Source organism: Rana temporaria, chromosome 10, assembly GCF_905171775.1.
Source record: "Rana temporaria chromosome 10, aRanTem1.1, whole genome shotgun sequence".
Taxonomy (NCBI): Eukaryota; Metazoa; Chordata; class Amphibia; order Anura; family Ranidae; genus Rana; species Rana temporaria.
The window spans coordinates 125,766,024-125,781,427 of NC_053498.1; the positions used below are offsets into that span (position 1 = coordinate 125,766,024).

A 15,404-nucleotide genomic window follows, 5' to 3' on the forward strand; every position below is an offset into this window, starting at 1 on the left:
GAACATCACAAACCTTGGTCATCTTCACTGGTCATTGAAAGGATTTGATAGGAGTCTATGCCCAGAAGTGGGTTCCGAAAAGCCGAAGTTCCATTTTTGGGTGGAACTCCGCTTTAATGGCCCTGTAATCTATTTTTCATGAAATGTTATTGTATTGTGTTTTTCTGTCTCTTTATAACATCCTTTATGAGCGCCTGAACCTCTCCTTTTAACCCTCTCACTTCTGTTTGTATGGAACGAGCATAGCACATTAGTTGCGATCACATAAACACACGCACACATACCTTCCAAAAGAAGCTCTTACTTTTTGTTGCACAGATGTGAACAATGACAGAGATCCAAGTGTCGAGCGCTGAGGCGCTTCTGGAATGCACTTTAAAATGCTCAGGTATGAATGGGGGTTAAAGAACTTTCACAAAGCAAATTTTTCTGGTAAAAATGTTCAGCACATATTTACAGCAATAGAAAGACTTTTGGTCACTAAAAAGGATATTTGATATTTCTACAAAGCTTTTTATAGCCATCAGACCTAAAATAATGACGACTATGGAGGAAAGACGCATCAGGTCCTAATGAGGGCAGCTGGGAGGAAAAAATCCAGAGATGTGAGTGAATGTACAAAGAATGATTAAACCTAAGACAGATTCATTGTCAGACATATAGAAGTAATAATTAGCACATCATCACAGCCTGGCAGGCCCAGGTCATGGCTGACACATGGGCAATGGGCAGTATTCTCTGTATGGACAAAGCTCGCTCTATGCTGGGTGGATGGAGATCACTCTATGCCCCCTTCACTGGCAAAGCAAAATGTCATTTCCTCAGAGAGCTGCAGATATCTGAACGATTTCCTCACAGCCATCATTTTACATTAACATCCCACATGGAATTCATTCCAAAAACCCAGACAGCAGACTCCAAAATAAGGAGATATCCCTGGAATGTCACTAAAGATGGGTTGAGATACAACAATCAGCCACCAGTGGAAAAAGATACGCTATAAAAAAAAGTCTGCCAGCAGCACATGTAGCTCCACCATAAGACATCCCATAGATCAGGGTCTCCAAACTATGACCCTCCAGTTGTTCAGGAACTACAATTCCCATCATGCCTAGTCATGTCTGTGAATGTCAGAGTTTTACAATGCCTCATTTTACAAAACCATTACTTCTGTAGATTGCTCTAAAAACACACAGAAGAAAGCATTGCGGGGATCTAAAGTCTTCACACAGCCGACAGCGCTGAACACTGATTAGAGGAATAGGTACACCCCCTTTACAGAGTAAAAGAACAAGCACAGCTGCGGATAACAATCACAGGCTGAGTGCTGCAGCTCCCTCCCTATCACAATTTTAAAGTGTTACTAAACCCAGGACCCTGCATTTACCATATCTGGTCTCCCATTGTACACCGAACATGGAAATGCAATAGTTTTAGTAACTATAAACTGCTAAATACCTTTTCTCATCAGCAGTATATAGCGATCATGTGACTTATATCAGTGTCCAGGCAAGCACTGGTTAAAGCTTATAGGAAGAGTTTTCTGATTGTCCTATTAGACTGCAAGATCCCTCACCCTCTGTCTGGACAGTGCTGATTGGCCCTGTGCTGATCACATGCACTCTCTCACAAAAAAAAAACTCTAGCAATACACACCAGAGCAGAGCATGTGCAGCCTGACTCCATATACTCCGTGTTATCAGGAAATTATTAGGGGATAGTGGAAGGAGGGGAGGATCAAGGAAGACAGAATCAAACAGCCTTTTTACACAATGCAGGGGATTAACCCCTTAAGTTCCAAAGGGAGTATAGCAAGCATGCTTTACAGACTGATTTTTACTCTTGTGGGTTTATTAACACTTTAACTCTTGGTGTCGGGAAAAGCTTCCAGAACAGAGTCTTGCTAATTACAGAGGAACTAGGCAGAGGGAAATGATACTCAGCTTTGGAGAGAGACAAGTACGCAGTATTATTATAATAATACACAATATATATAGCTCCAACAGTTTGCACAGCGCTTTACAATGTAGAGGGGGGACAGCACAATTACAATACAGTTCAATACAGGAGGGCCCTGTTCCTATATATAGAAGGATGCGCTTTTTTCATATTTAATGTCTTAGATTTACGACCACTTTAAAGAGCCCTATACAGTACATGTGTTATGGCTTTGTGAATTGAGCCCAACTGATCTTACCAAGAGAAAATTCAAATGTGTCCAAGGTACTTTTTAAAGGGGGCTTCAGGAGAACAAAAATGTAGAAGCACCGATTTGTAAAGAGGCTTTAATAGAAATCTCCAGAGATCTCATGCGTCTCCAATGTGTGACTACCTAGTCTCCAACAACTCCTAAAGCACGTTTGCAGCCTCTTACCATCTGTTATTGCATGCCCATAACATTGGACCATCCCCTGTTGCATGTCTCCCAGCTTTCTGTAGCGTTATATTCACTGCATATTGTGTACGGCCTGTTGGTGATGACTAGGGCCACGCTTCAGGGCCCCTTTAAGAACGTTGTTTACTAGTGGCCTAGAACAATTTGTCAAAATCCGTTCCCATTTCCCAAACCAAAAAAAGAAACCCTGTGCCTACATACACACAGTCCCCCTAGGTTACAGTTGTATGCCTGCGTGTTCCAAACATTGGCTATCTCCTGTGCCAACCTCGCAGTGTTCCATGCAGGGAGGAGACTCACCATGGCGCTGATTGTTTCCTCCCAATCCGGCCTTTCCCGGGGGTGGATGCTACGTGGCAGCTCTGGTACAAAGTCATCTTCTTCCAGATGCAGCGAGGACTTCATTATTCTAGAAGATGAGAGATACAGATTGTCAGTGAAGTATAAATTACATGGCATCTAAACACACAGCCATGCAGATTGTACAATCATTCATTTCAAATACATATTTATGTTTTCATTGTCATTTCTTTTCATACAATTCCACACAACAAACCCATGGTGGCAATGTGTAACAGGCTAACCCCATATAAAGAATTTGGTTGTAAAATAATCACTTTCCTAGAAAACATCAGGTAGAATTACGCAATCATGCCAAGTTTTACAATTTGCTTCTAGAGATTTTATCCGGCCTTCTAATGGAAGGGGACTCTGATGTCCCGGGACTCTTTTGTAACCCACATTGGAGGGGGAACTCCAATAAGGGGGGACTCCAATGAGGGGGAACTCCAATGAGGGGGAAATCCAATGAGGGGGAACTCCAATGAGGGGGAACTCCAATGAGGGGGAACTCCAATGAGGGGGAACTCTCATAGTTTCAAGTTATTTGGATTTTTTTTCTTTGTTTTACTGATGTTTTTTTTGTTCTAAATCATATGCGGATACCTCAGTATATATCATCTATGGCAGGCATCACTAAATGGCGGACCGCGGTCCGGTTCCGGCCCCAGCAGCCATACTACTCGGACCACAGTCTCGCCAAATAGTTGCCTGTGTGTTCTCTCCCTGCCGCCAGCTCGCCCGCCTGCCTGGTGCTGCTATGTTCTCAGCATGGCAGGCGCGCCACGCACGGGTCTGTCCCTTCCATATGATCGTTGCACTGCTCCCTCCTCACACTGTCTGTCTTATTCACACAAGATGAGAAGCGCGGCCGCTCTGGACAAAGGGCGGGACGTTTTAAGTTAAGAAGCGGGTGATTGATTTCTGGGACCACCCTGCTGCGTAGGAACCAATCACTCGCCTTTAATATAAAAAGTCCCTCCCGGTGTCCGGGGCTGCAGTGCTTTCCGTCATGTGTAAATAAGGTAGGGCTCTATGGGGAAGGGGAGTGCTGTGCAGGACAGGAGTTAACTATGAAGGGGGGGTCAGTCCTGTGTTTGGGGGGGGGGGGGCAGTCTGTGATCCAGGGTCTGAGATGAGGGGCCTGTGACGTACATAGGAGGCTGCGATGTGGAGGATATCATTTGGAGTCATAGCACCAATATGACACTCGGACCTCCGCTAGAAGAAATTCTTTCTGACCGGACCCCCAAGAATTTTAATTCACTACCCCTGATCCATGGTGTTCATACAATACACAGGCAGTGTACTGTACCCAATTTGTTAGAAACATTGCTTTAAAAAGCTAAAATACAATGAACAGGAATTTTAGAACAAAATATTACAGGAGGAAGACCCCAATACAAGTGGCAATAGGCACATCTGAAGAGAAACCACCTGAAAAGTGTAGTAACTCATGACAAATCAAACAGCAGTCATTTTTCTAATTGCTTTAAATTGATTGGTCGCTGCTTTATCTACTGCGGTGAACTCCTGGGCCCATTTTGCATGGTTACCATAAACACATTAAGCCCAATTCATAACGCTAACACACCAAGTTATAGATCCTTAGCCTCAAAAATGTAACAGATATTTTCAGCCAATGAGATTTACACAACTAGCCATAAAGCTTTGTGAACAGGGCCCATTGACTGCTTTGTACATGAAACATTATCAGGTTTGTTCGGTAAAGCAGATCAAAGAGCAATAACTGAAAGCAACCAATCAAAAAGCAGCTCTTTGCTCTATACTGTAGTAATAGTAATCTGGTTGCTATGAATACCTGCACTCTGTATCACTCCCTGATTGCCAGCACTGAGCATAAAACAAGGTCTCCAGGTACAACATATTGTGGCCACTTCTCACAATGTATGCTCACTGACACTACTACTATCTTTGAACCTTTGATCACAGAAAATGTCGCTGAGAGTTTCCGATTCTGGATGTATGCTTTTCTGTGGCAATCAATGCCGTTTACCAAGTCTACCATGCTCCACTAGAATCCATCCCTTGTCACACAGAGAATGTTCCTGTTCATCTTGAGCCTATTATCCATATTTACCAACAGATCTTAGCCAATATTACCTACCGCTTACCCCTATCAATCTAGAGATGATCCCCACCATATCCCTATTCACCTGTAGCATATACTTGTTCATCTAGAGCAGTGATGGTGAACCTTGGCACCCCAGATGTTTTGGAACTATATTTCCCATGATGCTCAACTACACTGCAGAGTGCATGAGCATCATGGGAAATGTAGTTCCAAAACCTCTGGGGTGCCAAGGTTCCTCATCATCACTGATCTAGAGCCTGTTCTAGTCACACAGGGGAGGATTTAATAAAATTCAAGAGTGCAAAATCTGGTGCAGCTCCACATAGAAAACAATCAGCTTATAACTTCAGCTTCAATTAAGCTTTGACTAAGAAAAAAAAAAATGGAAGCCGATTATGCAAAACCGCACCATATATTGCACTTCTCTGTTTTCGTAAAACAACCCCACTGGTTCTAGTCATAATCCCCTACTGATTACCTGTGTCCATTGAAAGTATTTTTTGTCAACCTTTCTACTCCAGAGGAAACCAGAAGGGGGTGGAGAAGCGGAAGCCATCCAGGAAGCACATTTTGGTTGGTTTATCGGGAAAAGGCCGAAAATCAGTGTACGGTAAGCTTAAAGTGTTACTAAACCCAGGATCCTGCAGTCACTATATCTGGTCTCCCGTAGTACACAGAACATGGAAATACATATATTTTAGCAAATATAAACTGCTAAATACCATTTCTCATCAGCAGTATAGAACAGTCTTAGGACTTTTATCAGTGTCTGGTTAAAGCTTGTAGGAGTTTTCATTCTACTCCGATTGTCCTTTTAGGCTGCATGACCCCTGACCCTTTGTCTGGAGAATGCGGATTGGCCCTGAACTGATCTAATGCACCCTCCCAAGAAAAAAACGGAGCATGTGCAGAGTGCCCACCCAAGGCTCTGTACTATCAGACGATGAATTGGGGACGGAGGAAGAAGGGAAGGCTCAGAGCAGACAGGATCAAACAAGCCTTTTACACAATGCGCAGGATTAACCTCTTAGGGTCCATAGTGAGTATAACAAGTATGCGTTACTACATTTACAGCCTGATTGTACTGTTTTGGGTTTAGCAACACTTTAACAGTGGTGGTCAGAATGCCACCCTTCAAGACATGCTGCCCTGTATCTGGCTCTTCCAATTGGTGTGCGCTGGGACGCTGAACTAGACAGACACTATATCAGATTGGAGGGGGGAGGGGGTCAGTGAGGCACAACTCAGGTGACTCTCAGAAACCTCTGGAGGAAACCTAACTGAGAAGATGTGATCTGACTGTTCTCCATATTCATATACAGCATAATCTGTGCCTATTTACAAGGATTGTAGCCATATTTACCTAGAGACTACCCCCCCTCCCCCCTCTCGTTCTATGCAGTATGTGTAGTCGCTGTCAGTTTAATAAGCAGTTGTAGGTAATGAGCTCCAGTAGCCTGTTGAATCCTGGTTGTGTCATGTCCAGTTCAGTTGTGGATCAAGCAGCTACTCATTATAGGGAGGTCATTAATGTCTGCATAACAAATAGCAGCTCTCTGGATGCAGATGATACAACACAAGCATGTCAGAATATTTAATATAATGAGAGCTACACCAACCCAACCTATATATGTATTCTGTACCTTTACCTGTACAGAATGAGAAAACTGGAAAAATGCTGAATTCAGGAAAAAACCTCCAAGCTAAAAGAACACACTCCTCAAAGATGAATTATAACAAAATAATAAACATTGACTTTAATATCTAATAGATTATTTAAAAAAAAAAATGTACTTCATAATTCATACTAAGCTGCCATGCCAGGAACAGTCACGTACTTATGCTGGCCATACACTATCCGAAAAATCATCTGAAAATGTGGTCATTTGGCCAGTTAATGGGCACAAATCGGTAATCGGTTGGGACGTTTTTGAGCCGAAAAAACGAAGGACAAGTTTAGACATTTTCTGCAGAACGAACGATAAATTAAAAGGTTAATGTGTTTGCCGTCCGAACTGTTTGCACTAGGTATATGTAATAATAAAAAATAATAATAATGGATTCATTTAGGTCCACTGAAAGATGTATCGGTCATTACATGATGGCACTATAGTTTTCTCTCATGGCTGAATGTTCGTTTTTCGAAAATGGGTACGGACAGTTTTTCGTATAGTGTATGGCCAGCATTACTCTCAATGTTCCGCACCAAATTTAAAAAAATCCCACAGTTAAAGTGGTAGTAAATTCAGCCAATGAATCCTCACTAAACAGAAGGCCAACGATCCAAATCTTTATAAACACACCACATTGTTACTTCTCTCTAACTAGCTTACTTCCGTTTCTGCCTTTCCTGGCCGAAGCCTGCACCATATTTTTTGTTGTCTTCCTCTTTCCAATATGGAGTATATTTCTTCTCCTGTACGATTGCTTGTAATCTCACGCATGTGCATTAGAAGTTAGCCAAGCCTTGTTTTCGATCGGAGATACTATGAGATCATAGTCGGGTATAGCCAATGTTGACATCCCCTGTGATGTAGCAAGTCACACAGGGTGTTTCAGGAAAGCCTCAATGGGTCAGCAATCTTGTGGCCGCGAGTGCCGATGAGCCATGGCAACTGGATGTATTGACTGGCGGCACACTGAGCGTGCCATGAATGGGGGACAAAATGCGCAGGCGCCGGTGATGTCATTACATTAAACATCAGACCATTTCTACTACAGGGTTCAGATTTGGAGAATATGAAAGACAGAGACATGAAAGTTAAATCACACTGCTTATTATGGGGAAAATCTGAGAGTTTAGTACCTGCTTTACAACATGGATATGAAATTCATTACCATTGGCACCTGCAGTGCTTGGTATAATTGTTTTATGATACAGCCAACTACAAAACCCCTGACTTTGTGCAAGTGTACAAAGAGTGTAGGTGTAAGAATTGATGCTGGTTTGAAACCAAAGGGTAGTCACACCAAATATTGATTTGATGTAGGGCTGCAACTAACGATTATTTTCATAATCGATTAGTTGGCCGATTATTGTTTCGATTAATCGGATAATAGCCTTAAAAAAAAAATTAATTTTTTTTATGCCAATTTGTTGTTGGACAGACTGCAAAACACAAATTGACGCAAAAACACATTCCATGCTTTTCTGCAGCTTCTCCATTGAAGTATATTGAACCAAAAAAAATAAAAAATAGCATCGTTTTGCGTTAAAAAGTCCTCGCCCTTTCTAAATACGCAGCAGCCGAAAAAAAATCATGGATGTGAACGTGTCCCATACGAAAACATGTAAATTAACTGTAGTGTGTTTCTGCAAAAAGCACCAAAAAACGGGCGTGAACCCAGGCCTGGGATGTTTGGTAACATAATGGGGTTAAAAAAACAAAAATAAGTACAAAAAGAGCAAATAATCGCTACTGTAAGGGGTTCATTTTTTTACTGTGGGACAGTGAAAGTAATATTTACAGTAGCGATTTGCTTTTTTGTATTATAAAAGGGCTAATTTTAGTTTTTTTAACCCCATTATGTTACTGGCCGATTAATCGATTATGAAAATTGTAATCGATTAATTTCATAATTGATTAGTTGTCGACTAATCGATTAGTTGTTTCGGCCCTAATTTAAATGTAGATTTTTTTTCTGTTCACTCATTTTGCATGTATTTGTAGTTGGAATTTGGATATTTTATCATTGGAATATAATAAAATAGAACAATTAAAATATATATTTTTGAAAGCATACATACTTTACACCATTTCTTCACACATTACTGTGTATATTACACACACACAACCAATAAATGGACAGGCACCACCTTTACCTGCACATACAGTGAGGGATAAAAGTATTTGTTCCCCTGCTGATTTTGTACATTTGCCCACTGAACAGTGAGAGACAAAACAACAACAAAAATATCCAGAAAAACCTTATAAATTGATTTGCATTTTAATGAGTGAAATAAGTATTTGATCCTCCATCAATCAGCAAGAGTTATGGCTCCCGAGTGTTTAATATACAGGTAACAAGCGGAGATTAGGTGCACACTCTTAAAAGGGAGTGCTCCTAATCTTCGCTTGTTACCTGTATAAAGGACACCTGTCCACAGAAGCAATCATTCAATCAGATTTCATTCTCTCCATCATGGGCAAGACCAAAGAGCTGTCCAAGGCCATCAGGGACAAGATTGTAGACCTGCACAAGGCTGGAATGGGCTACAAGACCATCGCCAAGCAGCTTTGTGAGAGGGTGTCAACAGTTGGTACGACTATTTGCAAATGGAAGAAACACAAAATAACTGTCAGTCTCCCTCGGTCTGGGGCTCCATACAAGATCTCACCTTGTGGAGTTTCAATGATCATGGGAACTGTGAGGAATCGGCCCAGAACTACACGGGAGAATCTTGTCAATGATGATCTCAAGACAGCTGGGACCATAGTCACCAAGAAAACAATCGGAAACACAATACGCTGTTAAGGACTGAAATCCTGCAGCACCCGCAAGGTCCCCCTGCTCAAGCAAGCACATGTACATGCCTGTCTGAAATTTGCTAATGAACATATGAATGATTCAGAGGAGAACTGGGTGAAAGGGTTTTAGTCAGATGAGTCCAAAATCAAGCTCTTTGGCATTAACTCAACTCGCCGTGTTTGGAGGAGGAATGCTGCCTAATGGCCCCAAGAACACCATCCCCACCGTCAAACATGGAGGTGGAAACATTATGCTTTGAGAATATAATTCTGCTAAGGGGCCAGGACAACTGTATCAAAGGGACGATTGACGGGGCCATGTACCGTCAAATCTTGGGCGAACCTCCTTCCCACAGTCTGGGCAATGAAAATGGGTTGTGGATGGGTATTCCAGCATGACAATGACCCAAAACACAGGGATAAGGCACCAAAGGAGTGGCTCAAGAAGAAGCACATTAAGGTCCTGGAGTGGTCTAGCCAGTCTCCAGACATTAATCCCATAGAAAATATGTGGAGGGGGCTGAAGGTTCGAAACCTTAATGACTTGGAGACCTGAGATGTGTGCAAACCTGATGGCAAACTACAAGAAATGTCAAACTTCTGTGATTGCCAACAAGGGTTTTTCCACCAAGTACTAAGTCATGTTTGTGAAGGGTAGAAGTAGGACTTAAGGGACCCCAAAACCCAAAAGACCAAGACAGGAGGGGGTAGTAGGACTATTGCAATACAAAGATGAGTAGGTGAACTCACAAAGCGTTGAAATAAATATGTATACATTTATTAACATGGTATCAAAAATACAGGACAACAAACAACATAGACCAGAAAAAACAATACAGACGTTGTGACAGACCATACATGTCACCAAAAGTGATATTCTCCTTGGTGACTCCAACTAACAATGTATGCAGTTACAGCAAACAGATTTGTTCCTTTTGAGATACAAATATTACATAAATAAAAGCTGACCACTGTAATGCAGTGTACAGACGGTCGTTTTTTGTGATAAAAAAAAAACGACATTTTCAATCATGAAATAAAACGAAAATCTAAGAATTGTGACAGTGCCCTGCCTAGAGATAGGATGCTCAGACATCATGCATTGCATTGTGGGAGCCAGGGGAAGTAGGGCATGGATCCAGTGACAGAGCATCAGCCCAAAGTAACAAGGTAATAGTAGGTACCTCAAAAGTGATTGCAACCCTCAAGACATGAAATATGAACAAAGCATATCCCTCTATAGTGTGTATTGTCTCAATGCAGAGCAGTGTCTTTTCTGTCTGCTGCCTTGTTCGTTTGTGACCTGCATAATCACCACCACACCAAATGTCGTCCAAAAGTGTTTTGCAGAATGATCACATCACAAGAGAAAGTGCAACGTCTCACAGGACCCCTTCCATTAGCCATGTGGTGATCATCACAGGCCTGATGAAGGGGTCCTGTGAGACTCAAACAGTGCGCTCTCTCTTGTGATGTGATCATTCTGCAAATAAAAACTTTTGGGCGACATCTGAGGATCCTTGTTGTGCTGGCGAATATGTGCATTTACCCTACCAGTAAGCAGCTGGTAGTTGCTGCAGCACCCACTACCGATGAGCCTCATCTCCAGGAACGTGTGCGAGGGGATAATAGATAAGACTGCCATCTGCAGAAGTCACTTCTAATGAGTTTTTATAACACCAAGAGGAAAAAAGGGAAGGGAGCTAAAGCACACAGCCGGTGATTGACAGCCTTGGCTCTGTTCTTGTGTGATGTATGAACAGATGTATTTCATTTCTCTCCAGACAGCTCACTGAACTCTGCAGAATGTAACTTTAGTTCTTCGCCCCCTGCTTTCTGAAAGCTCAGAAAAACTCTGCACTTGCACTGTTCAATCCATCATCTGAAAATAGAAAGAGTATGGGGCAACTACAAACCTACCAAGACATGGCCGTCCACCTAAACTGACAGGCCGGGCAAGAAGAGCATTATCTAGAGAAGCAGCCAAGGAGCCCATGGTAACTCTGGAGGAGCAGCAGAGATCCACAGCTCAGGTGGGAGAATCTGTCCACAGGACACCTATTAGTCGTGCTCTCCACAAATCTGCCCTTTATGGAAGAGTGGCAAGAAGAAAGACATTGTTGAAAGAAAGCCATAAGAAGTCCTGTTTGCAGTTTGTGAGAAGCCATGTGGGGAACACAAAAAACATGTGGAAGAAGGTGCTCTGGTCGGATGAGGCCAAAATTGAACTTTTTGGCCTAAAAGCAAAATACTATGGCCCGGATTCACGTAGAGCGGCGCATTTTTAAACGGGCGTAGCACATCTCATATGTGCTACGCCAACGTAAATCAGTGAGGCAAGAACAGTATTCACAAAGCACTCGCTCCCAAACTTGCGCCGGCGTAAAGTAAATTGGCCGGCGTAAGCCCGCCTAATTCAAAGTAGGAAGGTAGTGGGTGTGATCTATTAAAATGAAGCGTGACCCCATGTAAATGAAGGGCCGAACGAACGGCGCATGCTCAGAATCACGTCGCATATACTCCCTAAGATACGACGGCTCAATGCCTACGACGTGAACGTAACCTACGCCCAGCCCCATTCACGCACGACTTACGTAAACAACGTAAAATACAACGGCTGTTCCGACGTCCATACCTTTGCATGGGCTGCGCCTCCTATTTGGTGGTTTAACTTTACGCCGGACGTACGCCTTACGTAAACGGCGTATACTACTGCAAGTACGTTTGTGAATCGGTGTATCTCGGTCATTTGCATATTCGACGCGTAAATCAATGGAAGCACCCCTTGCGGCCAGCGTAAATATGCGCCCAATATACGATGGCGTAGGAGACTTACGTCGGTCGGATGGAGCCAAAATTCAGGCGTATCTTATTTCAAGCATCAGGCGCATAGATACGACGGCGCATCAGTGCACTTACGCGGCGTATCAGAAGATACGTCAGCGTAAGTGTCTGTGAATCCAGGCCTATGTGTGGAGGAAAATACTGCACATCACCCTGAACACACCATCCTCACTGTGAAACATGGTGGTGGTGGCAGCATCATGTTGTGGGGATGCTTTTCTTCAGCAAGGACAGAAAAGCTGGTCAGAGTTGATGGGAAGATGGATGGAGTCAAATACAGGGCAATCTTAGAAGAAAACCTGTTGGAGTCTGCAAAAGACTTGAGACTGGGGCAGAGGTCCAACTTCCAGCAGGACAACGACCCTAAACATACAGCCAGAGCTACAACGCAATGGATTAGATCAAAGCATATTCATGTGTTAGAATGGCCCAGTCAAAGTCCAGAACTAAATCCAATTGAGAATTTGTGGCAAGACTTGAAAATTGCTGTTCACAGACGCTCTCCATCCAATCTGACAGAACTTGAGCTATTTTACAAAGAAGAATGGGCACAAATGTCCCTCTCTAGATGTGCAAAGCTGGTAGAGACATCCCCAAAAAGACTTGCAGCTGTAATTACAGTGAAAGGAGGTTCTACAAAGTATTGGCTCCGGGGGGCGCCATATAAAATGCATACCACACTTTTCACACATTTATTTGTAAACAATTCTGAAAACCATTTATCATTTTCCTTCTACCTCACAATTATGTGCCACTTTGTGTTGGTCTATCGCATAAAATCTCAATAAAATACATTTACATTTTTGGTTACAACATGACAAAATGTGGAAAATTTCAAGGGGTATGAATACTTTTTAAAGGCACTGTATTTTACAGCAAATTACAGAGCTGCAGATTGAAAAGTTCATTTTTAATGACATTCAATTACAATATGACAAGTCCATTGTATACGCTATATAATTTGTTCTATAGAGAGGAGTTACTCTGTAAGGCATCTACTGTACAGAGCGACTGTTTATCTACTTCAGACAGAATACAAATTTACTTTAAGCCTGAATTTTTGGCATAACAAATATTTATAATTATAGAAGATATTACTAAAAAATTATAAGCATTTCTTTTACTATGGACCCAGGATTTCACATTATGTTTTTTTTTTGGCATACCGGGTATGACCCGCATCCCTTATATGCATGTCTCTGGTCTCTAGAGGGATTGTTGGAGATATATGATCTATGGAGGCTTCCTGTGTAGATACTATACATCAAGTAGGTCAATAACATTAATGTATATTAATTCCACGCAGAATACTTTTGAACTCCGGCAATTGGATTCTTATATGACAGTAAAAGATGTAAAAGCACTCCTTAAAATAAAAAATAAATGTGAGAAACTCAGTATACCACTGCACCCCAATGTTGAAAATAAAAATAAATATTATAATCATGCATATAGGGGAAGCATGTAATACCTGGTATGCTAAATAAACTAATAAAAAAATATCTGTCAAGAGCCTCAAGGGTTATAATCCACTTTTTGTGCACCAAATGCCTTTACAAACCCAGATATGACATAATAAAAGTAGCAGTGACATCATCACAGCCTGTGCAGGGAACTGAACTGTCGGAGGAGCTCAACAGCTCCACCCTGGCTTCCTGCAGGAAACTACAGCAGGAGGAGGAAGGTAGAAGACCGGTTCATTCTTGCACAAGTATAGAGAGAACAGCAGTGAGCGGCCTTTATTAGAAGAAGTTCCTGCACAGAGGCAGGTTCACACTGTATTATTGCACAGATCTGAAGAAATACACAAAGCACACCAAGTAAGAAAACAAACATGTCTCCCATATATACACAACAAACCTCGGGCTCGACAAATCCAAGGCACCAGGTCGCCATTGCGACTAGAATTAGCATCATGGTGCCTGAGCTTTTGTCAGCCCATTCACTGACACCAGCTTGTATGCTCCAAGCTAAGTGGGTCTCAGAGGCGAACCCCATCCTAAAGGGGCCGGGCCTTCCATCTCCTGAGGTGTGTGTTGGGCCAAGCTGTGTAGCCGATTGGACGGGATTGGGTGTGTCCCTTCTCTGGGGGGGTGGCTCAGAGGTCAGGGGCAGCCCCTGTGCAAAGGAGGGTGGCTCTGTCCCAATTGGCCAGTGCAGGGTGTGATGGAGCATCACGCCAAGAGCTACGTGGCGAGCGCCTCGAGGACCAATTGTCTGGTCCACACACCCTGTGTGCCCCTGGCTATGTATCCCGGGGCTCCACTTGCCCATCCACTCTCCTCCCCTTCTTGTTGCTGACCCGGAGGTGACGCGTATGACAGTTGCCCCGACCATCAAGGCCGGGAAAGAATGCAATGCAGTGCGATCTGCATTGCATTACATTTAATGGGGCACAGGGGAGACATCTGGGGTCTTTTAGACATTGGATGTCTCATTAAAAAGAGAACCTGTCACCAAATAAAATCACCACAGAGGGGACTTTGCCACCTATGTGATAAAAAAATAAAATAAAAGTAAAACATTTTTTTGCTGCAATATAAAATCACCTCCCCCCCCCCCAAAAAAAAAATCGAGACCTCCCCACATATATGTGCATAGAAATGTAAAACGCACGGCGTCTACACCTAAAAACATTGATTACGATACAGGTTACATATCGCCGAACAAGCTGAAATGAAAGCAATAATTCTAGTACCAGACCTCCCAAGTAAAGCTTTGTTAAAAAAAAACTGGCTCCTAACTTTTTCAGCTGGCTCCTAGATTCAAAGCAAATTTGTCACGCCCTGCAATATACAGCATGTTCAGTGCAGAATTCTGCCTTAAGCCAATCAAAGAAAGGATACAAAAAGATTATAGTCCCCATTTACAATATTGATGTATGTGGCTCTAGAAAGGAGGAGGAATACAAAGAGACTGGACAGTAAGGAATCTTCTTCATCAGGCACCAGCACTGCAGGTGTTACAGCACTTTTCATGGGCAAAAGAACAAGATTAGGTTTACTTTACAAGTGAGAGTACATGGAAGAATGAGGAATACAGCAGGGAGCAGATATCGGCCATTGTTCCTGTGCCTGAATGGACTTAGTACATAAGGCACAGATTCCACATTCTCCCCCTCAGATTCCTTCTGCATTGTCTGTGAACAAGGCGGCATTGTTGGTGGGAAAGTGACAGTATGTGATATCGCAGCCTTCCATCCTCCTCACACATCTACTGATCTCTCCAGTCTGCAGGCATTCATCTGTTCTGTACACAGGTC

General features: G+C 42.7%; 1 protein-coding gene across 10 annotated transcripts in view; it reads right to left on the reverse strand.

Moving 5' to 3' along the window:
- ARHGAP32 (Rho GTPase activating protein 32) overlaps positions 1 to 15,404 on the reverse strand; it is a 298,438-nt gene that overhangs the window by 129,053 nt on the left and 153,981 nt on the right. For 9 of the 10 annotated variants that reach the window (XM_040326219.1, XM_040326215.1, XM_040326217.1 and 6 more), the window contains exon 2: positions 2,696 to 2,804. In XM_040326219.1, the coding sequence (XP_040182153.1) occupies positions 2,696 to 2,804 (109 nt within the window). Of the gene's footprint in view, positions 1 to 2,695; positions 2,805 to 12,818; positions 12,823 to 15,404 lie in introns of all 10 variants that reach the window. The other variant, XM_040326218.1, reaches the window with a different exon arrangement.